The following is a 22665-nucleotide window of genomic DNA, read 5'->3' as shown; positions in this document are numbered from 1 at the left end:
TTTAAAACAGTTATGGGTTTACTGTGATTTTTCTTTCTCTCTTCAAATTAGATAAAGGAACAAATGAATATGTTGGAGAAAGGCGTGTTCCACATTGGGGTTGGAACTCCTGGGAGAGTAAAGGCACTAGTGGAGCAAGGTAGGAGAACAAGGAGGGTTTTTTCCATAAGTATCTTATATTTCATCTCATGAGAAGTGAAACTTCAACTGGGGTTTTTTAGGTTGAGATTAACATATAGATTTGGGTACTAAACTGTACAGTTCTGTTTCTTCACTTGTTCTATGTCAGTCAAAACAAGGTCAAGGTTCTGGTACTTTGTTTTATGATCACTTTAAGCTTGGCATAAGCTAGTATTAGCAGAGAAAGGCACAGTAATGCTTCCTCTCATCTGCCAGTCTGTGCTTATTCCCCCTTCCTGATCCCTGTGCAAGCCCAGGAGTCTGTTTGGCAGCTCAGCTGAATGACCCCAATTAAACCAAAACCAATGTGCACACAAAATCAGGTAATGAGCAGGCAGAGGTGGGGGACTTCCTCTTTTGGCTGGAATATTGATTTATGCTGATCACTTGAAAGTGATTGCAAAACCATAGTGTGAGATTTAAAGCTCCAGGAAACCAAACACTGCAAGTGGATCAAAAGGAAATAGTGGCAGAAGTCACTGTATCATATGTCACTCTGAGCTCAGTGTAAACTTTTGTGAGGAGTGGGTGAAAGATCTGCTTGCTGATTTGATCTTATTTCTTATTTGCTTTTAATAAAATTAATTATTCTATATAAATCTCCTTTTCTCTTCCCAAATTTGGAGTATTTTTACTTTCTTGGTAGACAGTACATACACAAAGAAAATGAAACAACAAAGTGACAAGATGATAAGGCAATTCTTTTCATTCCTGTCATGCAAGACACTGTCTTGCTCTGACTATGGTCTCTTGGTCAGGGACTGGTGGTGGTTTGGGGCTCTACTGCTCCTTCCAAAAGAGTGCAGGAGAAATGTCATTTTCTTGCCTCCACCAACATTAAATGTTAGTGCTCAGCACGTCAGCACATTGCCATGAGAGTAGTGAGGCACTGGAACAGGTTGCCCAGAGAAGCTGTGGATGCCCCATCCCTGGAAGTGTTAAATGTTATCCTGAGCTCCAGTTCTTTTTTGACAGTTTAGTGTTGCAGTGCCAGGTCACTTAGAGAAGGGAGAGGAATCAAAACTGATGGGAAAAAAAATGGTAGGCATCATCTAGAAGACCAGGGAAAAAATAGGAGATTGTCTGAAAAGCAAGTTCAGAAAGGACCTTTTTTTTCACCACCATTTATTTGAAGGATAAAGGAATTCTTCAGCAGCACCACTGACCTGACTCGTATTCACATAGCACCCTGTCCTGTAAATTGCTGAACACTGTTCCTGTTAACATCAATTTTCAGGTTAGGCTCCTTGTAACTTACCAGTGACATCAGCTGTGGAAATTCAGCTCCTGTGGTTTCATCAAGAGGAGGCTTGAGGAGTTACTTTCTGGCATAATGTTAAGCTCTCGACAAGTCTGGCAACAGTAGTTGTTCTGCTTTTGTGTTTATCTTCCAAAAGGCATGGGATTATGTGGCTAAGGGAGTTTGCAGTGTCAGTGCATTAGTTTTCCAACCAGCAAATGTAGGACTTAAGTGTTCAAAGATTTGTTTCCTTGGAAACAAACAGCAAAAGATGTAAAAGCCAAAAATCATTTTGATAAGCACATGTGAAATTATCTTGGTAGTGAAATTTATGTTTCACTTTTAGATGCTCTGTGCTTGAACTCCACGAAATATATGATTCTGGATTGGAACTGGAGAGATCAGAAACTAAGGAGAATGATGGACATCCCTGAGGTATTGTATAAGCACCTGTGTATGTTGTATCTGTGTTCATTACTTTTGTTGGTAGTTCTCAGGCCTTGGTCAGTAAAGTTTTCTTTCTGTAAAGCTGTCTTCAGTGGTAAAAGAATACAAAGAAGTTCCCATTGACTGAGACGTCTGTGCTCTCAGGTCTCAAAATTATCTGAAAAGGAGTTTTTCCATTATTGCTGCAAGTCACAGCTGTGATTTCTATGGTTGTGCTGTGAGTTTTCCCCTGTTTATGCTAGATGGATGTTCTACCTGTCCCCAGGGAAGTCCCTCTGTAGGAAGGCTTTGTACAGAGTCCTAGACCTCAGCAAATCAGAGAGATAGCCACCACCAACTGTGACATTTAACAAAGGGAAGTGCTGGATTCTGCAGCTGAGATGGGCAACTCTGGATGCATAGACAGACTGGGGAGTGAGATGCTGGAAAGCAGTGCCATGGAAAGGGACCTGGGGGTCCTGGTCAGTGGAAAGTTGAATCTGAACCAGCAGTGCCCTGGAGCCAGGAGGGCCAGCCCTGTCCTGGGGGGCATCAGGCACAGCATCACAGCTGGGCAGGATTGTCCTGCTCTGCTCTGAGCTGGGGTGGCCTCAGCTCCAGTGCTGGGGGCAGATTGGAGTGCAACAATGTGATGTACAATATAAATCTAATTGACAGTGTGCAAAGAAAGGCTATGAAGGTGGTGAAGGGCCTTGAGGGGAACCCGTATGAGGAGTGACTGAGGTCAGTGGTCGGTTCAGCCTGGAGAAGAGGAGACTGAGGAGACCTCATTGCAGTTACAGCTTCCTCGTGAGGATGAGAGGGGCAGGCACTGATCTCTTCTCTGTGGTGACCAGTGACAGGACACAAGGGAATGGCCTGAAGTTGTGTCAGGGAAGGTTTAGGTTGGATATTAGGAAGAGGTTCTTCATCCAGAGGATGGTTGAGCCCTGGAACAGGTTCCCCAGGGAAGTGGTCACAGCACCAAGCCTGACAGACTTCAAGAAGTGATTGAACAATGCTCTCAGGCACCTGGTATGATTTTTGGGGTGTTGTTGTACAGGGCCAGGAGTTGGATTTGATCCTTGTGGGTCCCTTCCAACTCAGCATTTTCTGTGATTCAGTGAAAAGTTTCCTCAAAAACTAAACAAAACTATGGCCAAACATCTATGTTTCTTCAGCTGAGAGTAAGATAATATCATATGAGTCAATCTCAGACAGTTCTCTTGGTCTTTTCTTTTCTTCCTTGTCTTTTTTTTTCCTTTTTTTGTTTTTTTACAAGTAGGGTAGAAACAACTTAGAGCCATCCATCATTTGTACACTCCAAGATAATTCCCAATTCTTTCCAGTTCTGTAATCCAGCTTTTATATTTCTTGCTGTAACAAAATCTGTTTACAGTATGTTGTGGGACATCACCTATTTCTAGCCAGATGAAGAGGCAATATCCTCCATTAGTGCTTGTTAGAAAGCTCCCAATTTCCTGCACAGTGTCTTCAGGTTTTGTACATTTAGAGCAGGTCCATACATGGAAGGATTCTCCAGGGAACAGGACTTCTTTTGCATATAGACATTAAGCTGTTTGACAAGTGAAAATCCATCTATGGATTTCCATTAATCCAACTATGTACTTGTCTAAGTATTTGAATGTGCTGCATTTTACAGCCTCACATACACAAAACAAAACAAAGAAAAAAATACATTGAAGAAGTGAAGTAGCGAAAAACACTGCCTTTGCTTTTTTGGAAGCAAGGAGGCTCCCTCTTGTGGTTAATACATGAGGCTTTTTTGGTATGGTGCTTGCACTTACCTGTAAAAAATCACAGGCAGTACAAAAGGTGTTGATGGCAGTGGGATGGATTTTTTAAGTCATCTGAAGTCAATATCCATAAAGTAGACCACAGGTGATCCACCTACAAAAAAATTAAGATTATGTTGCCAAGATTTCTTTCTGGGCTATTGCAAACCTCAACTATAGCTTTCATCTCACTGTAGGCAGCATCATTGCAGTTCTGTGTGTCTGTCTAGAAATACAGGACAAAAGCTGTGACTCCAAGTCTATTTTATCAAGGCAAAATCCTAAGGCTATCATAGCATAAAAAGTTAAAGCTTAGTTCAAGTTAAATCCAGGTAGGTAAAAACATTACACCATCATATGTTGTGTTAGGATAAGCAATAGATATTTATGTGTGATTACAGAATAGTGAATATGTAATTACAGAAAAGTCTTCGAACTGGAGAAGTTGAAGGTAACACATCATAAAGGAAGGTTTTTGACATCTTGGACTTTATAAGTGGAGTATTTTGTGGGTATTTATCCCACTACAGACATCAGGCAGATTCCTTAAAATATCCTTAAATCAATGGGATGTTCTAGCAACTTGTGGGCTTCAAATATGGAATACAATCTTAGTCAGCTTTTCTAATTATATAGAAAAATGTCAATACATGCTTGAATAGTCATTAGTTTTCTCAGAGGAAATACAGTACCAAAGACAGTTTAGAGAATTTCCTGTTTGATGCACTAATTTCTTTCACCTGTGTTAGTTATGGAGGCAAAATTGTACACTTAAAATTAGAAACTCACCATACTGGCCTATTGTCAGTGCAAACCTCAATTATCAATAATTTCTTTGCATACTTAAGGTGCAACATTACTAGCCTTCATTGTGTTTGCACCAGAAAGCAAGAACAGCTGGAAATGTCCATTGTAATTGCTGGTTTTGTAGTCACCCGATGTTCAGTGGAGAATTCTGTACACAGTGGTATATTCTTATGAATATATGAATTTAAAAACACATGGATTTTCCCACATGGCAGTTCTGTATCCCATCATATCCACACAATGGATGGTGCCCTGATCCACTGCTCTGTCAGCTGCCTCAGCATCTCATTAGTTAATGCCGTTGGATTTTTTCATTCTCTGTTTTTGTGTCTCCCACTTCATTCATCCCAAACACTGGAGAGAGAAGGAGATGAAAGCTCCCCGAGAAACCACAGGAGGAGTGAATGAGTTTACGAGACTTTGTCTTGGCACATTGGAATTGAAATAAAGCATAAAGGTGTAAATATAAATGGATTGTACACTTTTTGATCTGACCAAAGGACAAGCTCCCTGCTCTGAAAGCTTTTTGTATAGAGGCTGATACAGAGCTGTCTCAATTCCTCAAATTACTTTTTTTATTACTCTGCAAAGTGGAGGCGCAGAAGGATACAATCCTGAGAGAAAACGTGCAAACAAGTTATTTGTAAATGGTAAGAGGGAGCTATAAGGAAACTCTGGACTATGATGATAAAGAATCCTGTGTTCCCTCTGAAATATGTAGTCAATATTTGCTCTGTAATACATTTGTTTTATCTTTAGATAAGTCATAAGCTACAGCCGTATCAGTGTCATAAACCAAAGTACTTTTTATGCAGCACAGGCAGAGCTGACCTTCATGCTCACTTTCATTCTGGTGTCTCAGGCACAGACAGGGCTGTGCCTCTTGCACTGCCCTTGATCTGCTTTATGCCAAAGTCCTGTAGCGATTCTGTAGCCCAGGATGGGCCTTTTGCTGTGGTATACTTTATCAACTCTGCCAATGACAACCTTTCTGTAGCCCTGTGAAATGGGACTTCAGGGCTGCAGGGCAAATGATGGGTATTTTAAAAAATGGAAACATTTTATAGGAATTTCTTCTTTAGTTTCTTGTCCTATAGTAAGGTGCCTGAGTAAATAAATAAATAATTGTATCGTTATCAGTAACTTCTTATTCTTTCTTTGATTTTTGTTTTCTTCAGATAAAGAAAGAAACAATTGACCTACTGGAGAAGAGTGTTATAAAGCTGTGCAGAGATGGATCTGTGAAGCTGGGGCTCTTTTAATGAGTTTACCAACAAGGAAGTAATTTGCAGCTGCATTTTACTATTATCTTGCCTGCAACTGAATTTTGACTTTCCAGAGTCTCAATACAGAAGGCACATTGCAACTTTTTCTGAGTTTTCTTTTAATAAAAACCCAGAAGTTTTGTTTGTAGTTCTAGTATTATTTTCATTGCATGAACAATGTCATACTGAAATCAGAGTTACACTGCTTCCACCTGCTAGCTTTACTACTATCTGCCGCTAGTGTGACTTTGAAGATGAGCAAACCTGGGTGTGAAAGTCTTTCCACAGCTCAGTTTTCTGTTCCCTCCCTGTTCTGTCCCAAATGAGACATATTTCTCTCATGAGAGCAGTAATCTAGTTCTTGCACTTGGGGAGTCTTTGAAAAAGTTGTATGAATTTCAGTAACATGTTAAAAAGGTATTTTTCACCTATCTGTTCTAGAGCTGGCCAAATGCTGCTTTTTGCTTTCACATGATAAATTATCTGTATGTTATACTGAGGTTTTGTTTTGGTCAGACTGTTGAAGTGTGCAAAAAGTATTCTTATGTTTGTCCATTTAAAAGAAAATGAGGTGATCTCTGGGGGATTCTTTTGTCTTTGCAGGTGGTAGGGAACGGATGGATTCTTTTTCAGAGAACAAGATGAATAGAGATGAGGATCTTGGATACTGATTGATCCAAATAGGATATTTTAAAAATGAGTAGTCCTTCTATGATAAAGAACACACAACCTTTAATTGCATCTCAGTCAGTAGCAATGAATGTAATAGGTTAAGAAAATTGGTTTGGTCTTCCAAAGCAGTGTTCTCTGTGCAGTGCTGTCTCAACACCTGTAGTCCTCCCCAGTGGAATCCAGTGCAACTGGAGTAGAACTCCTTTCATTGTATGCCATGCCTGTTAGCTGGGCAGCTGTGGAAGTGAAGGGAGAAAAAATAATGCACCTGAAATTACACGGAAATTCCAGTATAGCTGGAGTATCCCTGCAAATGAATAAGACATAACGATTCCTAATGAGCTGTGGAGCAGGAAAAATGTATCTAAACTTTTCCAGGAGGAGTGAATTGGACAGCCTGATCAAAGTACACAATCACTTGATTGGTACAAGCTGATCATGGGGATCCAGGCACAAATACAGAAAAGAAGGAAGAGAGACCTAGTTAATAAGTAATTCCTCACCATAATGCAAGTTTGAACAAACAATACAGTCTCTCAACAACAAAGACAGTATCTCAGTGAAACAGTCTCCAGCACAAGGATATTATTCCTTTCTCTCGCCAAGAAGAAAATGAAAAACAAGACAAGTTTTCCTCCCAGAGAAGGAGAAGCCCAACCTTCCAGGTGTCCAGATAACAGTGCATTCAAACAGCAGAGGCTGCCAGCGTGGAAGCCCCAGCTCACCATTGCATCTGTGCTCTGCAGCTTCTTTCTGACAGGGGCATTCTGCCTCACTGTGGGAGTCTGCCTTGTCCTGTCTGCAAACAGCGTCAGAGAAATACAGGTTGGTTTGGGAGTGGTGCTCTTTGATATTCTGTAAAGAAGAAACCAGGCCAGGTTTGGAGGGAAAAGGGCTTTGAGTTTTTGCTTCTGAATGAAGATTATAGCAATGGCTTCATGCTTTGGACATGTGTCCAGCTGTTGGTATTCCTGTGAAAAATCTTCTGAGGCAGTTGGTCATCAATAAAATCAGAGCACTGGGTGATTAACTGGGTGGTAATATCTGATATATGGGTGATAATTACTGTCACTGGCTGCTAATACCAAAATCTTGTCATTATTTTCTGGGGTTTTGAGGGGAAATGAGCAAATCCCTCAGAGATGGTTTGAAACAGTAAGAAAGTACATGTCTTCTGGGGCAAAATCTTGAAATATGGGGAGCCCTAATGTTTAAATCCCTCCTACAAAAAAGGTCATTCAGTCAGACCTGTGGTGTTGTGAAGAGACTCCTGTTTGGAGCCAACACTCAGCACTACACCCTGTTCAGCAGGGGTGGGCCATGATGCATGTGGGGATTTGTCAAGCGTTCCTTGGTCAGCCAGCCCAAGGTGCAGGAGTGTTCTTCACTCCGCACTCCTTTGCTGAGGAGCAGATGTGAAAGTTCTGCAACAGTCATCAAAAAGCTCTAAACCAGCTTTAAACTAGGGATCAATTTTGTGGTTGTTCATCGAAGCCAAGTCCTCACTCTGCCTCCTCATTTTCAACGATGGTTTTGGCAGTCCAGAGTCACTTAGAAGAGAACAGCTCTGAGAAGCCTTGGACTTAAAACACTAACCTTTTCCTGTGAGCATGTCCTTTATTACAATATATTTGCTTGTTCATTTCTCTGACAGATAGATTACTCAGATAAATGCTCAGATTGTTCAAGGTTCCGTGAAAATTCCTCTAACTGGAATAAGGAATGCCACTGTTCTATCAATTTCATGCTAAAGGAAGCTATATTGGTAAGTGGGTGTGAAAAACCAACTCAAGTTGGTACCACCTGTTACTTATATCCTTAATGATAAAAGACAGTAATTCTGTTCTGTAGAGCTCCTGACTGAATTTGCTTTGTACTTTTTCAGAACATGTGATGCTCAAAATGTTACACTTTTGCCTTCGTTGTTCATTTTGATATTTATAACCAAGACCAGGCTCCTGGTTTAGGAGATGTCCAAGGAGAAGAAGGGGGTGGAGGAAATGGTGTTTGATTGTGGAGGTCACCTCTCTCTGTATCTCTCTGAGTCAGTGGAAAAGCTACTTTGGGCTGGGGTTGGTTGTTGCTGCCCTGCTAAGCTCTCAAGTGAGAAGGAAATCTGAAGCTCTGGCCACTTTACATAAGTAGACCCCTGTAGTCATTTTTACAAGGTTGTGCGGTTAATCCCTCAGGTCCTTGAAATAATTGAAGTCTAGCCGTGTGATTCTGAAGTTTCTTTTGGAAAAAGTATTCTTCGTTTCCTGCCTTAAACTACCAGGTCATGTTGTTGAGACTGTTAAAATGCTTCATGTTCTGCCAAAGAGATCTTATACTGAAAAAATGATCCCTTAAAATTACAGTGCAATTTAAAGTCACTTTAGGGTTCTTCAGTATTGAGGAGGCTGTTAAAATACTTTGTAATTCTTCAGATTGCAGTGATGTTTGAGATGAGAAGTCAATTTAACTGAGTAATGGGTTTTTTATAGTTGCATAATTACCTTTCATGTGTGATTTGCCTGCCTAGAATTCTCCTTTTAATGTGAAAGGTTTTGTGCACCTTCTTTTATGGAAATGAAGTGTCTGTCTCCACAATATGATTCATAGTCATTGCAAGTTCATGGCCAGCCGTACCATCTTGAGTAAAATAATTATCAGGCATTTTTATTTTCAGTTTTGTTTGGTGATTTAAATTATGTTTAATTTTGTGCCAAAACATAAAAATTTACAGTTAGGGTAAAGATTGGATTCTAGCCCGTGAGTTCTGTATTGCTTAGGGTGTAGTTACAGATATTTTAATGTCTGTATTCTCTTCCCCTCCTTTTTAGCAAGTAATAGGATTTCTCATTGCCTTCATGAACTCTCCTTACTGAAGGGATTTATCCTTGGATTCTAGGGTGATGTGTTTATGTACTATGGTCTGCAGAACTTCTTCCAAAACCACCGTCGATATGTGAAGTCGAGAAGTGACGCACAACTGTTGGGCCGAAATGTAAACGTGAGTTTTCTCTTTGTGTTGTGAGATCAGCAGCACTTCCAGCAGGTGTGCCTTTGACCATATGGAGAGCTAACTAGGCAGAACCCTAAGTGTGTTTAGGTGGCTCTAGGGAATAATAGAGTACAGATTTTCAGTGTTTGGTCCCAGCTTTTATGCTTGTTAGGGCCATTACGTCTAATGAGTTAATAAGAGAGGAAGGTTGTGGGGGAGGAGGGGAATAAAAGATGTCAGCCCTGTGTTGCAGTTCTCAAACCTGCCCCTTGTAATGCTGATTAACAATACATTGTCTTTTTCAAATAAATATACAGAAAGCTTCTCCTTCTTGTGTTGTCAGTCTTCTTAGCCAGAAGTATTTTAAGCTGTGCTTTTATCATAGGGCTGGGGAATTAAGTTATCCTGTCTTTAGTTTTGCCATCTGGCTTTGGAAGTGGGCAAGGGGCAGGAAAAGGTTTGTTCTGAAATAAATGATCATGTAGCATTCTAAGAATGCAATTTAGAGGTCTAAAGAGGGAGTAGGCAGCATCACCTGCAAGAGATTTGCATAAGGAAACTGGAGAATGCAATCATGGCATTCAGGTTCTTTTACTTACAAATCAAAAGCATATTTTCTTTGGCTTAAAAGTAGCACGTCATAATATACACATAGTCCTCATGGCCTTTCAGTATATGTCATGGTTGTGCCATAATAATCTGTTTCTATAAAATGTCTCTTACAACTCTCCAGGTGTCCTGTCAACTTGTTTGTTTGCATCCAGATACAGCTGCTTTTGGCTTTGTGCTGATCAAATACACACCTCTAATATATGGAGTTACTTGAAATACCTCCAATATATGGAATTTCTGTGTTGAAACCTGAAGATTTAGATTTATAGTTCTTAAAAATGGGATAGAAAAGATATGATAAAGCTGAGGTGGGCTTCTGTTTTTCATTCTGTATCTTCAAACATCAAGATTTGCCCTTGTTGAACGGCAGTAATGTGCCCAACGACATCTGCTGTTCTCCAGCAGTAATGCAGCACAGGTCAGAATTAGAAAGAAGGAAAAATAAGATGTTCTAGGGTAAGCCAAGGCTTTACTGGAACATTTTCAGTTGTAGCCATTTTACAATAGCAGGTCTCCAAACCTGTTTTTGTAGTCTGGAGCTTGCAAGTCAGCAGCAGAATTTGGTGAAGACCTTAAGTTTCTCTACCTAGATTGGAGGGTGTCCCTGAACTCCAGCCCCATTCATTTGAGTGTCTCTCTAATGTGACCAAAAGGTGCTGGAGACTTAATTGTTCAGTGGCTTTTCAGAAGAGGGCATTGGAGGACACCAGCAAGTTAAACCCAAACCCTGGGTCTGTGCCTAATTGTTGTCTGCCCTTGAATGCAGGTCCAGAGGAGCTACTGTGCGCCCTTCAGCACCTACAGGAACGGGACCCCGATGGCGCCGTGCGGGGCCATTGCCAACAGCATGTTCAATGGTATGTGGGCACCTCCCTCTGCCCCTTACTCATTCCCTCTTGGAGCTATTCCCTTACCCCAGCCCTGGGGAGACCTGGTCTTATAAGGCCCCTTCTTTCTCCCACAAGAGGCTTTGTTTGGTGGTGCTGCTCTGGTCAACGTAGGATCTGCCTCCTACTGTTTAGTAACTTGGCCCTTGTTTGGAAACTGAGAGAGATTTCTCATTTTTCTAAGGCCCTTTTCCATATGAGCGTACACCAGGAGTGAGGAATTTAGGCCCTCTTGAATTAAGGAACGAGGATACAACAGATTTAATTTACTTCCTTGCTGAAAAGCACATTCTTGTACAGTGATGGGAGAGCCCAGATTCCGCCTTCCCACAATTATGTGCTTAAAAAGGATGGATTCTCCATGTTCTCTGCATTAGTTTGGGTCTTTGGATCTACATGGTTTCATTTTTGTTCTTAGAATGCTGGAATCATACTAATCTTAATTTAATCCTGGGTTTGATCGTTGCAGTAATCTAGTGGGTATAATCTGTTTATGAGTAAGTACACTGGGAGATTTCAGAATATATATTTGGAAGGAAAAGCAACAAAAAAACTGTACAGACTTTTCTCCACTACCCCACTACTCCACTATCTTTTTTGTCTTCCAGTTTCTACCATTCCCTGCTCCCACTCTTTTTTAATCTGTTCCATGCAGCAGGCTTTGAGAAGGCAGCAGCTTTTTCCCAAGCAGCTGTGTGCCACCCACACCAGGGGACTTGTGAAAACCAGTTGCATTCTATAATTTCTAGATCCATTTGATTTTCATCTGCCTGCTTGCCCACCTGCTGCCCTGGAAGTGTGATTGACTGGGTTGGGCTCAGACCTTGGCCAGCAGAGCCCAGCTGTGTGCAGCCCACACTGTTCTGGAGCACATGAGGGAGAGTCAGACAAGCAACTGAGCAGGCAGAGCTCAGGGCATTGCAACTCCTGTTAATGAAATGGTGACAAATAGCTGGAGATGTGGTGGGCCACAGAAGGGTCACTTTCCCACAAGAGTGTCTGAGCTTTAAGGAGCTGCCTGAACACAGGTTTTGTAGAAGGAAACAAAAAATGTGTCCATTGATGCTTATGCAGCTGAGTTGTGCTTTTCATGTCTCCTAAAAAGGCGACCCCTCTCCATTGGTATCATCTGAATGCCCCTGCACATCATCCCATTGGCCGCCTAGGGGTTTACAGAGCTCTTAATGAGTCCCATAATGTATTTGCCTAATATTAAACTAATCTATGTAGGAAAATAATCATGGATAAAAACAAATGCTGTTCATGCACTGAAACTGGATGGCATGGTTAGGCACAATTTTATCTAAATGTTTTTTGATTGTAGAATGTGGTTCTGTCCAAGTTGGTAAGCAAGCTCTAATTGGCATAAAACCTGAGCAAAATTTTGTCCAAAGGACTGGATTCCTCTGAATCCATTGTGCTTTTACCTCTACCCTAGTCCCACATCATGTGTAGCAAAGAAAACATGTCATGTATAGCAAATTTTGGACAACTGTCAAAGGAATTCTAGGGGAATCTAACTAGGACAGTAACTTCTGTAACTAACTAGAGAGCTCAAAAAGTGATTTGCAAAGAGTAAGTCCCACAGGAGTTGATGGACATGAGGAACGTGCACAGCATACACAGGGATTGGTAGGAAATGTTCAGTCTTTAAAATCTCAGAACTTCCAAGTCTCTGGTACCTGAATTCCTTCTGTGAAATGTGCAGTGCTCCATATAAATGATGAAACCTTTCCCAGGATGTTCAGGTTTTCTATCCATTTGAAAGATGCTTCAATGTGACATTTTTTTTGTTAGTCATGCTGGCAATTAGAATGTCTTTGACTCACAAATGTTGCTTATTGTATTCCCTGCAGATACTATTGATCTTTTTTACAGTCAGAACTCATCTGTGATTCAAGTGCCACTGCTGAAGACTGGAAACAGTTGGTGGACAGATAAAAATGTGAAATTTCGCAATCCTGAGTCATACAATCTCTCTTCTGCATTTGCAGGTAAGAATGGTTCTGCTGGTGGTCCTTATTTTTCAGTGGCTTCCCTATATCCCCCTTCATGTATCTCCCATTCTGAGAAAAAGCACCTTTAGGAGAAATATCTCCCAAAGCAAGTCGAAGAAGCAGCTTTAGATTAGAGGGTGACTGAGAGCAGAAGGCACATTTAGCCAAAGTATCACCTTTTTACTTTTTTAATCAGTGACCACAGAAATTGAGAGAAAATAGTTTTGGAAGACTGGAGTTAGCCCACATTAACACACTTCTTTATAGTTTGTTGTAATCCTTAATCTGTCCAGAGGATGCAGTTGCTTTTTTTTTTTTTTTTTTTTTTTTTTCCTGTTGAAAACATCTGTGAAGGAGAATTGCATGTCCCATCTTTCCTTTATGCCTTTGCAGATTCTTGGGCAGTTGTGAGACATGAGAGGCTGCCTTTGTCACTAGCTCTTTCAGACCTGTTTCCTAGGGCTGTTTTCTTGTTATGGTTGATCTCTATTGAAGTGGGGCTAAAAGTTGTGGATCAGGGCAGTGCTGGGTTCAATATGTAAGAGTTAATTATCTAAGTAGTTTCCATGGGACAGATTCTCAATGTCATAGGCAGTGCCATTAGACTGCAAAATGGTGCCTTTCTGGTTGTACAGGGATATATTAATGTGTAAAAGTGAAGGCAAGCTCCTCATTATAGAGAATGAGTTGCTTCCTGAAGAGACAAGAATCCAGAATAAACAGCATTTTCACTTGTGCAAGTCACTTTGTTTCTCCTGTTTAGAACCTGCTTGAAGGTTCTAAAGTGTAGCAGCCCCTGGGTGCTGTTAAACTGTTCATTCATGTTTGAGGTGAGTGGATGATGCTGTTACCTGGCATATATATAATTTTGTACAGTGTCTTACGTCTCTTTCACAGCTCATGTGCTGTGTTGGTTGTGTGAGGTCTCGGCAACCACTGCTTTTATTGACAGTGCCCTTCCTGCTCTGTCTCTGTGTGACCAGGGACAGCCAGACCCCCTTACTGGCAGAAGCCCGTGTATCTGTTGGACGAAGAAGATGAGAGGAACAATGGCTTTGTGAACGACGATTTCATTATCTGGATGCGGGTGTCGGCCTTCGCCACGTTCCGGAATCTCTACCGGCGCGTCCAGCGGGTGCGGCACTTTGCCGAGGGCCTGCCCGCGGGGAACTACACCTTCCACATCTCCTACAGTATCCTTTGGCATCCCCCGACAGGGACAGGGACAGGGGAGTGAATGGGATTTGTGTGGAACAGCCCTGTGTCAGCAGAGCCCTCTGAGGGATTTGGGCCACGTCCTGACTGACAGGAGCCTTTGTGCTGCTGCAGCTGCCCCCTCACACCCAGCAGTGGGAACTCTGCTGACTAAAGCACTGCTTTTGTCAGCAGGACTTATGACAACGTGACCATAAGTTTCTCTTCTTTCTCAGCTGATAGAGATGTGGTTTTAAATGTTCTGTCATGGTTCTGTTCTGAGAACTTCCGTGGGAGAGATGAAAGGTAAACTCATTCTGGCTACAATATATTAGGTAGAGGTGAGCACTTATCCTCACAGAGATTATGTGGAATATCATGATAAGCTTCCCAAAAGGCCCATTTTCAACTGAACTTTCATAGCAAATTAATGCAGTAGCAGTCCTATAAACTATGAATCTGAAACTTACAATGTTTTAAAAAAGGAAGTATTTCCACATGCATACAAAGACTGTATCTGAAATAACTGGGTTTCTTACCACCAGCTGCCTACTACCTCCCAAAAACCAGCTGAGTTTTTGGATCCGGAATAGCAGAAACATCACCAATCAGTTAAAGTAGTTTTGGCAGCAAATGCAGACCTCAAAACCCTTGATGCCTTGGAAAGCTTTTTGAGCATTTAACCACTAGTTTTTCTTCTCCTGGAAATACTGTACCACTTTGTTAGAAAAATCTTAACATCCTTCTCTCAGATTTCCCTGTTAGCAGGTTCAAGGGGAGGAAGCATGTGATTCTTTCAACTGTGGTGTGGAGCGGTGGAAGTAACCCATTCCTGGGAATTGCCTACCTGGTTTCTGGCACAGCAGCAACCCTGACAGGTTTTGTTATAGCTGGCATCCACTTAAAGCTCAGGAAAAAGAAAACATACTTTCAGAGGCAATAAGGTTCACCTGACTTTCTGAACAAAGACAGAAGTGTGCAGTGAACAAAGAAGGTGCAGCACAGACCACAGACCTTTCACTCTTTCTTCTGAGCTCTGGACCATTTTCAGTGTCAGGTTTGGTGAATGTAAGCAAACTGAGGGGCAGGGCTATTCCATCATCTGAAACCAAACTTACCTGAGGTGCCATTCTCTTTAATGTACCTGTGAGCCTAAATTTGTTTCCTCAGGACCTTGTAGTGAGATGAGCTTCAAACAGCAGACAGCACAGCAGATCAGAATCTCAATGGCAAAGAAATTATGTGGTACCAAGGTCTGGCCAGAAGTCAGGGTCCATATTAATTTCTTACTCAGCCTATAATTCAGACAACATTTCTCTTAACTGAAATGGAGCTTTGGATGGGTAAAAAGTGAGGTCTTGACCCAACAAAAAGCTTGAGCAGGTAGCACTTACTGCTAAAATCTGCTTGTGGGCCATGTACATGTGCTGAATGGGTTGGCTTAGGTTTTATCTATCATTTTCAGCTATGCTGAAAAAAGCAAAATTTACATCAGTATATTCACTCCAGTTTGACACCTGATTTGTGGTTGAATACAGGGCTATTATTAGGAGTTTGGAGTTTGTTTAGACCAAATTTATTGGATTTATCTAGCACCTGCGAGCTGGAGGGCATCCAATCACTGATTTACATTTTTTTAAATTATGGTTTAATAGCAGTCCTAAATTAAAAGCTCCTTTAATACAAAATATTTTAGCAGAACCATCTACCTAATTTAACTATTAGGCCAAAATGGTACTCCTACCGACCCCACCCTTCCATGTGAAAGTTCACAAATTCTTGAATGACACAGAATGGTAATTCACTGTCAATAAAAAACAAAGCACCAGAAAATGTGTCAGCTTAATTTAAAGCATACACTGCAGCACATGAATAGGTTCATCAGTGTTCATGTTTCATGTTCAAAATTTTACACATTTAGGACTTATCTCTAGTCTCACAAAATGAAGAAACAGCACTGAAGAATTTAGGTCAAGCATATCATGGTATCTGTGAATTTTTTAAAATTCTTTTTCTGTTGTAAAAGTGCAAGTAGAATAAAACACTTTGAATTCCTTTCATAAGTATTTTGTGTGCTTTGCCTCTCTCCTAAAAAATCTTCTCACTAGAACAAGAAAGAAATCACAGACTGGAGCAGGAGAGGGGGATGTGGGGATATCAAGGCACCTGCGTCTGCCTTTGAGAGTGTCTGGGGCTGGGCACCTGGTGACCTGTGACAGGTGGCCCCTGCTGAAAGGGTTTGCAGCACACAAGGTGCAGTTTCCTTGAAGTTCTGCTTTGTAGCTGAGCCATGAGGAGCTGAAGGGGAGCTGCTCCAGCCTGGGAGAACAGCCCTGCTCCACGGATGCTCCATGCTGACCCTCTGCTCTTCCTGCTCGGGGCCAGTCGCCTCCATCCTGAAGCTGTAGAAACAGGACTCTTGGATTTCAGCCCTTGCACCTGGATCTGTCAGGAGCTATGAAGGAACCACCCCCCTCACTGAGCTGGACAAGACACAGCATGAAGCAGTGCATTCAACAATGCTTAAGGTAGTTAGTCCAAATCACTTTTAACAGTGGGACATGCTCCTAAATCTTTTGAGTCCTTTTGAAAATGTAATCCCATGCAGCTCTCTGGAAAACCCTGATGGGATTTCCTGACAAATCTGAATTTACGTTTTTTGGCCCCTAACAGACCATAGGAACTTCTTTATATTTCTCTTTCTTGTTTATGTTTTCTTTTTTTTTTAATTGTCTGAGAAACTGACTTTCAAGAAATGATAGAGGTGGTTAAGTCACCATGCAATTGTCACTGATTTCATTTTTTCATGAAGTATCTGGTAAAAAAATTAGTAAAAGGAGATTGAATAATAAGCTATGTATTTCAGTGAGTCAGTGTCTACCAGGAAAAAAGTTACCTAGAAAACACAGCCCAGCAAGTAGTGTTTGCCTGTTTATCTCCCAGAGGTTTTTGCAGGAACCTCTTCTCTTGAAATATAGATTGTCTTCAAACCCCTGCATAGAGAATACCTGTCTTCAGACAAGTCTTTCTGTTTTTCCTGAACTTGTCTGTCTTTGTTTATACACCCAGAATCTCATTTTTCATCTTTTCACAGCTGTAAACATGCCTTACATCTTTCTGGTACCTTCTGAACAGTGTCCTTGGAAGCTGCTGCTCCAGCTCCAGCTGTTTCTGTTGTTAGCTCTGAGAAGCTCTGCAGGGTCTATCTGGTTCAGGATGGTGCTGCCCAGACCAGAGCAATGGGAATGGCAGGTTGATTGATTAATGACTCCCAGCAGATGGAATCTGCCTTGCTCAAAAGGGTGGAAAATAAGCATTAGCAACCTCCTCACCCTTCCTTTTGTGCCAGTGCTGCAGCCACGCTGTGGGTCTGCCCCTGTGCCAGTGCACGAGAAAGCTTTGCTTCCCAAGTGCCCACACTGGGAATGCTTCTCTATCTACATGAAATGTAGAATTGTTGAATGATGAATGATGTATGAAAAATGTAGAATTGAAATGTAGAATGTTGTTGAATTTGTTTATGCTGCTGCTGCCTTCATGCAGGGGCTGGAACAGGAGAGGCTGGGCTGAAGGACTGGCCTGACCTAACAGGAAGATGGTGAAAGCCATCATTAACTGCTCCATTGTGCCAGGTCCCAGAGGATTGTCCCCTTTTGTCAGCTGCTGATAGCAGCAGGAGGCACTAGTCCAGGCAAATATCCAGTGGTATTTTGAATTAATTTATCCTGGCTATTAGGAGATCATTAGGTCAGTTGGATCAGGGAAAGAAAGCAACACTAAGGTTTGGAGGGCACTAAGGTTTGAAACAATCAGAGATGTTGCACTTTTCCTGAGGTACAAATTGCTTTCAGAATATCTGGAGTGTTATGACCAGTACTGTGTGTTTGGCACAGTGCTACTTTGGCCTTGGACATTGATTTTTTAATTAAGATTATGTGTCTTGAGGAAAGAGGAATTTTTTTTTTTTTAAATGTGCCTTGGTAAAACTTTCCAAAATAGAATTTTAATTAGCTTATCTATCAAATATACTTTCACCAATAGTGGGTGGGCTCTTTTTTCAGAGAGACTGACTTATGTAGACTTGACAACTCAGTGCAAAAATGTCTGGGTTTATGATTGCTGGATGACACTGAGCTGTACCTGAAAAGTCTTAAGTCAACAGCACCACCCTGAGGGCTACAGCACTAAGCTATAAAAGACTAACTGCCGTTATTTGTAATATCTTGAAATATCAAAGTTTTTAAGTTGTTGGTTCCTTTGTTAGAGCTGCTTAAAGCCTCATCTTGTATCATTGCTGCATTTTCAGTCCCTTTGAGCTAAATGAAATTTTGCAATTTCCTTCACCTGCAACAAAAGAAAGATGCATGTCAGAAATGAGGTTCAGGTTTGGTGAACTGAAATGAGTGATGTCAGAGATGCTGACAGTACTAGAAAGTGCATTTTCCCCTTCTCTATACTTTTATCTAGAAGAGATGAATAAAGGAGGACATTATCTATTCAAATTTTTGTGGGCGGGGGTGTGAGTGGATATTTAGTAAATGGAAAACTGGACAAAGGATTCCTGTTAACAGATGTAATCTAAATTTATATGGTAAAAATGGTCTAAATAGATTAGTCAAATGGGATATATGTTTCTGGGGTTTGTTTATGATTTTGAAATCATACATGTGGGAGCATATTCTGGGGTTCTTTAGTTCAGTTTTTAACAATGGCAAAAATATCTGGAGGGGACAAGATCCCATCATTATGAAAAATCTGCAATTTAAATCTCATTTCTAAATTACAGGGAGGTGTAGGGGACACTTATATTTTAATGTCAAAACTGTTGTAGTGGTTTTGGTTGCCAGCTCCTTTGTGGATTAAATTTCATTAATGCATATAACTCTATATCTAGGAAGAGAGACATAAAAATTAATCAGGTGTTACAGGATATTTCAGTAGCACTTCAATTAGAGAATTTTTCCTAGCCTTTTTCAGGCTTTACAGTCTCATGAATATATGGCCAGTATTTGTCTGCCTCAGTTGGTTTTTCTGTTTCTAATCACAGACATTTGCTTTCATCTAAAAATAAAGGGATGAGTCCTTCATGTGAAACAGATTAGCATGACCACAGACCTATAGAATCTGGAAAAATTACTTACATGCTGCATCTATTTTATATTAACAGCTGTGTTATGTGCAGAGTATTAATATTAGTCTTTGGATGGTGTTATTGTAGTGATGCACTGCTGTGTAAAAGCTTCCTCTCCTTCCTCTGAGAAATGAAACTCCTGCAAGAGTAAAGCCAGAGATGGCAGTTCAGGGAAGGGAGGGTTTTGTAAGCTTTTGACAATATAAAAAGACGTTGAAGAGCAATTTGGATTTGAGCTCGATCTAAAAGATGAGAGAACATTTGCTTTTGTCACATAAGAAGGTGCTGTCAAGCCTCTCTGGGAGCAGTAGGTTTGAAACAGCTGATTTGAGAAAAACCTGTAACCACAAAATGAGGGGAACAGCAGAAGGGGAAGAAGTACTGTTGCTGCTCTTGGGTGTGGAGGTAAAGAAGTTTGGCTGAGCTGCTCAAGATGATGGTATATCCTGACTTGTGATCTGGAAAGCCCATACAATTTTGAGCAGCAGCCAAGTTAAGTAAAAGTTTCTTGGTTTTCAGTGCAGTCTGAACTACAATGCATTTTGAGCTAAGGTGTTTTGACTGGATTCTCTGTAATTGCATTATTCCCTACAATTCCAAGAATAATTTTGTTATGAGCTGGGAGTGCCTTGGGCAGCTGCCTTCAATTTGGTGGTCTCTTGTTTCCAAAAGAGGGATTGTGGAGCATTTTTTGTTCTCTTTGGGTCCCACCTTTTCCTCGGGTTATGGAAGCCAGGGGAAGAGTGGGACTTCTTTTGCTCACATTCATGAATGAATGAAAAAGCTTAAGGAGGAAGTAGAAAGACTGAGTATTAGGGAAAGTGAAAGGGAAATAGACTAGTGGAGTTTCACCCTTCCATCCCTGAGAGAAGCCCACTGTGAGTCAGAGGACCTCCCCTGTCTCTTACCATCAAGCAAACCTAGTAGATGAAGAGGAGTGGAAATGAGTCCCTACTCGCAGGGGGAATAATAAAAATTTCTCCCAACCCCCATCACCTACCCAGGTGCTACTTCAGAATAGGTGTGAGGCCCTGGACCCAGAGGGTCAGCCAGATGATGCAGAATAAACTGATCTGCCCAGAGAACCTCCCAATTACACTTCACTTGTCAGACAGAGCACCACCACCTCTGACACTATAAAGAAAAGAAGGGCAGTTGTGGTGGGTGACTCCCTTCTGAGGGGAGCAGAGGCCCCATATGTGGACTGGACCATCCCACAGGGAGCTCTGCTGCTCCCTGGGGCCTGGATGTGGGATATCACTGAGACACTCCCTGGGCTGATTCAGCCCTCTGATCATTACCCACTGCTGGTACTGCAGGCTGGCAGTGATGAGCTTGAAAAGAGAAGTGTCAGGGCAAGGAAAAGGGACTTCAGGGCACAGGCCAAGTGGTTGATGGGGCAGGAGCACAGGTGGTGTTCTGCTCAATCCCTTTGGTGGCAGGGACAGATGGTGAAAGGAATAAGAGACCCCACATAATCAACAGGTGGCTCAAGGGCTGGTGCCATGGGCAGAATTTTGGGTTCTTTGATCATGGGGCAACTTTCATGTCACCTGGCCTGCTGGAGCCAGGTGGATTCCATCTGTCTATCAAGGGCAAAAGGATTCCAGCCCATGAATGGGCAGGGCTGATTGAGAGGGCTTTAAACTAGGCTTGAAAGGGGAAGAGGATGCAACTGGGCTCTCCAGGAACAAGCCCAAAGGTTATAAGCCAGAGCCAGGGGTGAAGTCAGCAGCCCAGCTGAGGTGCACATACACCAGTGCACACAGCATGGGTAACAAACAGGGAGAGCTGAAGGCCATGGTGCAGGAGCAGAGCTGTGATGTATTCACCATCATGGAAACATGTTGGGATGACTCACATGGCTGGAGCACTGCACTTGGTGGCTACAAGCTCTTCAGAAGAGACAGGAGAGGGAGAAGAGGTGGAGGGGTGAGGCTGTATATTAGGGAGGCTCTTGATGCCATGGAAATTGAGATTAATGATGATAAAGTGGAGTGCCTATGGGTAAGAATCAGGGGGAAGGCCAGCTAGGCTGACATCTTGGTGGGAGTCTATTACAGACCACCCAACCAGGATGAACAGATGGATAACTTACTCTAAGCAGCTGGAGAATGTTTCAGGATCACCAGCCCTTGTTCTTGTAGGTGACTTTAACCCACTGGATATCTCCTGGGAACACCACACAGCAGAGAAGAGGCAGTCCAGGAAGTTCTTAGAGTGTGTGGAGGACAACCTCTTGTCACAGCTGGTGAGCAAGCTCATCAGGGGAGGGACTATGTTAGACCTGCTGTTTGCAAACAGATGGGCTGGTGGGAGATTTGGGGGTTGGAGGCCACTTGGGCCATGAAATTATAGAGTTCTCAATATTTGGTGAAACAAGGAGGGCATCAACAAAACTTTCACACTGGATTTCCAGAGGGCAGACTTTGGCCTATTTAGGAGACTTATTCAGAGAGTTCCTTGGGATGCCGCCCTTAAAAACAGAGGAGTCCAGGAAGGATGGGTGTGCTTCAAAACAGAGATCTTGAAGGCACAGGAACAGACTGTCCCTATGTGCCAAAAGACGAGCCAATGGGGAAAAGGACCAGCCTGAATGGGCAAGGAGCTTTTGAAGGAATGAAGGGAAAACACCCAGGGTGTACCACCTTTGGCAGGAAGGTCAGGTATCTCAGGAAATGCTTAAGGGAGTTGCTAGGTCACGTAGGAAAAAGAATTAGAGAGGCAAAGCTCCAATTAAAACTCAATCTGGCCACTTCTGTGACGGACAATAAAAATATTTTTATAAATACATTAATGGCAAAAGGAAGACAAGGGCAAGGACAACCACCATTCTCTATTAGATGTGGAAGGGAATTTATTAACTAAAGATGAGGAAAAGGCAGAGGTATTTAACACCTTCTTTGCCTCAGTTTTCAACAGAAAGGTAGGTTGTCCTCAGGACAGCTGTTCTCCTGGGTTGGTAGATGGTGTCAGGGAGCACAATGGTGTCCCTGTTATCCAAGAGGAGGCAGTCAGAGAACTGCTGAGCCACTTAGATGCTCACAAGTCTATGGGCCCAGATGGGATCCATCCCAGAGTGATGAGGGAGCTGGCAGATGAGCTTGCAAAGCCACTCTCCATCATTTACCAGTGAGTCCTGGTTCACTGGTGAGGTTCTAGATGACTGGAAGCTGGACAGTATGGTACCCATCCACAAGAAGAGACAGAAGGAGCATCTGGGAAACTCCAGGCCAGTCAGCCTGACCTCAGTACGCAGTAAGGTAATGGAACAGATCATCTTGAGTGCCATCACACAGCACTTAGAGGAAGGCCAGAGTATCAGACCCAGCCAGCCTGGGTTTAGGATGGGTAGGTCAAACCTGACCAACCTGGTCTCCTTTTCTGACCAGGTGATCTGCCTGGTAGATGTGGGGAAGGCCATGGATGTTGTGTACCTGGACTTCAGCAAGGCCTTTGACACTGTCTCCCACAG

The 22665-nt window shown here is 42.2% G+C and overlaps 2 protein-coding genes across 4 annotated transcripts in view; both read left to right on the top strand.

The window, feature by feature from the left end:
• Positions 1-6535, top strand: part of CMSS1 (cms1 ribosomal small subunit homolog) — a 223640-nt gene extending 217105 nt beyond the window's left edge. For both annotated transcript variants that reach the window (XM_083854526.1, XM_083854527.1), the window contains exons 8-10: positions 52-139; positions 1767-1855; positions 5628-6535. In XM_083854526.1, the coding sequence (XP_083710652.1) occupies positions 52-139; positions 1767-1855; positions 5628-5711 (261 nt within the window). In that variant the 3' untranslated portion in view covers positions 5712-6535. The remainder of the gene's footprint in view (positions 1-51; positions 140-1766; positions 1856-5627) is intronic.
• Positions 6536-6725: 190 nt separating this feature from the next.
• Positions 6726-16008, top strand: LOC310906387 (cell cycle control protein 50C-like). 2 transcript variants are annotated; one of them, XM_083855594.1, is made up of 7 exons: positions 6726-7211; positions 8041-8151; positions 9307-9378; positions 10748-10838; positions 12725-12862; positions 13849-14058; positions 14812-16008. In XM_083855594.1, the coding sequence occupies exons 1-7, from the start codon at positions 6999-7001 to the stop codon at positions 15000-15002; spliced, it is 1026 nt and encodes a 341-aa protein (XP_083711720.1). In that variant the 5' UTR covers positions 6726-6998; the 3' UTR covers positions 15003-16008. The 2 variants fall into 2 exon arrangements, with proteins under 2 accessions (XP_083711720.1, XP_083711719.1); XM_083855593.1 differs by having other exon boundaries at positions 9277-9378.
• The last annotated feature ends 6657 nt before the right edge of the window (positions 16009-22665 follow it).

This window comes from Zosterops lateralis, assembly GCF_965231275.1.
Source record: "Zosterops lateralis genome assembly, chromosome: 2".
Taxonomy (NCBI): domain Eukaryota; kingdom Metazoa; phylum Chordata; class Aves; order Passeriformes; family Zosteropidae; genus Zosterops; species Zosterops lateralis.
The sequence above is the reverse complement of the archived record's forward strand: the minus strand, read 5'-3'. Positions and strand labels throughout refer to the sequence as shown.

What these genes read in the sequence shown, in the direction of transcription:
- LOC310906387 (XM_083855593.1), top strand. Translation starts at nt 6,999, where the DNA reads ATGAAAAACAAGACAAGTTTTCCTCCCAGAGAAGGAGAAGCCCAACCT. An exon ending in TGTTGGGCCGAAATGTAAAC is followed by an intron (nt 9,379 to 10,747) that starts GTGAGTTTTCTC and finishes CCTTGAATGCAG; the next exon opens with GTCCAGAGGAGCTACTGTGC. An exon ending in TCTCTCTTCTGCATTTGCAG is followed by an intron (nt 12,863 to 13,848) that starts GTAAGAATGGTT and finishes CTGTGTGACCAG; the next exon opens with GGACAGCCAGACCCCCTTAC.